At 51.1% G+C, this 675-nt stretch overlaps 1 protein-coding gene across 1 annotated transcript in view; it reads right to left on the bottom strand.

Annotated features, from left to right (window-relative positions):
* Nucleotides 1-675, bottom strand: part of LOC116672830 (peroxisome proliferator-activated receptor alpha) — a 12387-nt gene that overhangs the window by 6021 nt on the left and 5691 nt on the right. The window contains exon 3 of the mRNA XM_032504725.1: nt 309-463. Coding sequence (XP_032360616.1) covers nt 309-463 — 155 coding nt within the window. The remainder of the gene's footprint in view (nt 1-308; nt 464-675) is intronic.

The following is a 675-nucleotide window of genomic DNA, read 5'->3' as shown; positions in this document are numbered from 1 at the left end:
AGCAGGGGAGAGGTGACAAGTAAGTCAACGAAGGCCATCATGTCCCCCACCTCACATGACCTGGCTCACAGAAACTTTCCACTGACCTCCAGGTCAGGCGCCTCTGCATGCCGAGCTTTGTGTGTACGTGCGTTGGTGCAGGCATGACAGACACACACACACAGACACAGACACAGACACATACTTTATGTTTACATACTGTACATAGCTTTGTATGTCCTTCCTTATTTGATATGTAGCGGTATGTCAGTCCATACAACATGTACTCTTAACTGCACTACGCCTGCCTTTAGTCCCACATCTCTCACCTTGCAGCCCTCACAGGCATGCACCCCGTAGTGGAAGCCTGAGGCCTTGTCTGAGCACACCCGGCACTCCAGGTTGAGGGGGCTGAAGCTCTCCTCTGGGCCCGGCGCTGCTCCACACACCACCGACGATGGACTGGAGGCCGGGGTCAAGGTGTCTGCAGCAACATAACAAAGCAGAAAAGAGACAACAGCGAGTTACAGGAAATTCCGGCCAATTTTTATGTTAATTGTGATCGCTATAGATGTGCGAGTACTTTCGCTTGGAAAAACCCCCGACCTGAATTGGTGCAGGCAACACTGAGTAACTGCAGCTACGTGTACAAGCTTCCACTGAGCTAAAACAGCAGTTAACAGGGCAAGTTTTAGA

This window comes from Etheostoma spectabile, chromosome 23 (assembly GCF_008692095.1).
Source record: "Etheostoma spectabile isolate EspeVRDwgs_2016 chromosome 23, UIUC_Espe_1.0, whole genome shotgun sequence".
Lineage (NCBI taxonomy): Eukaryota > Metazoa > Chordata > Actinopteri > Perciformes > Percidae > Etheostoma > Etheostoma spectabile.
This window is presented reverse-complemented; position numbering and strand designations above follow the sequence as displayed.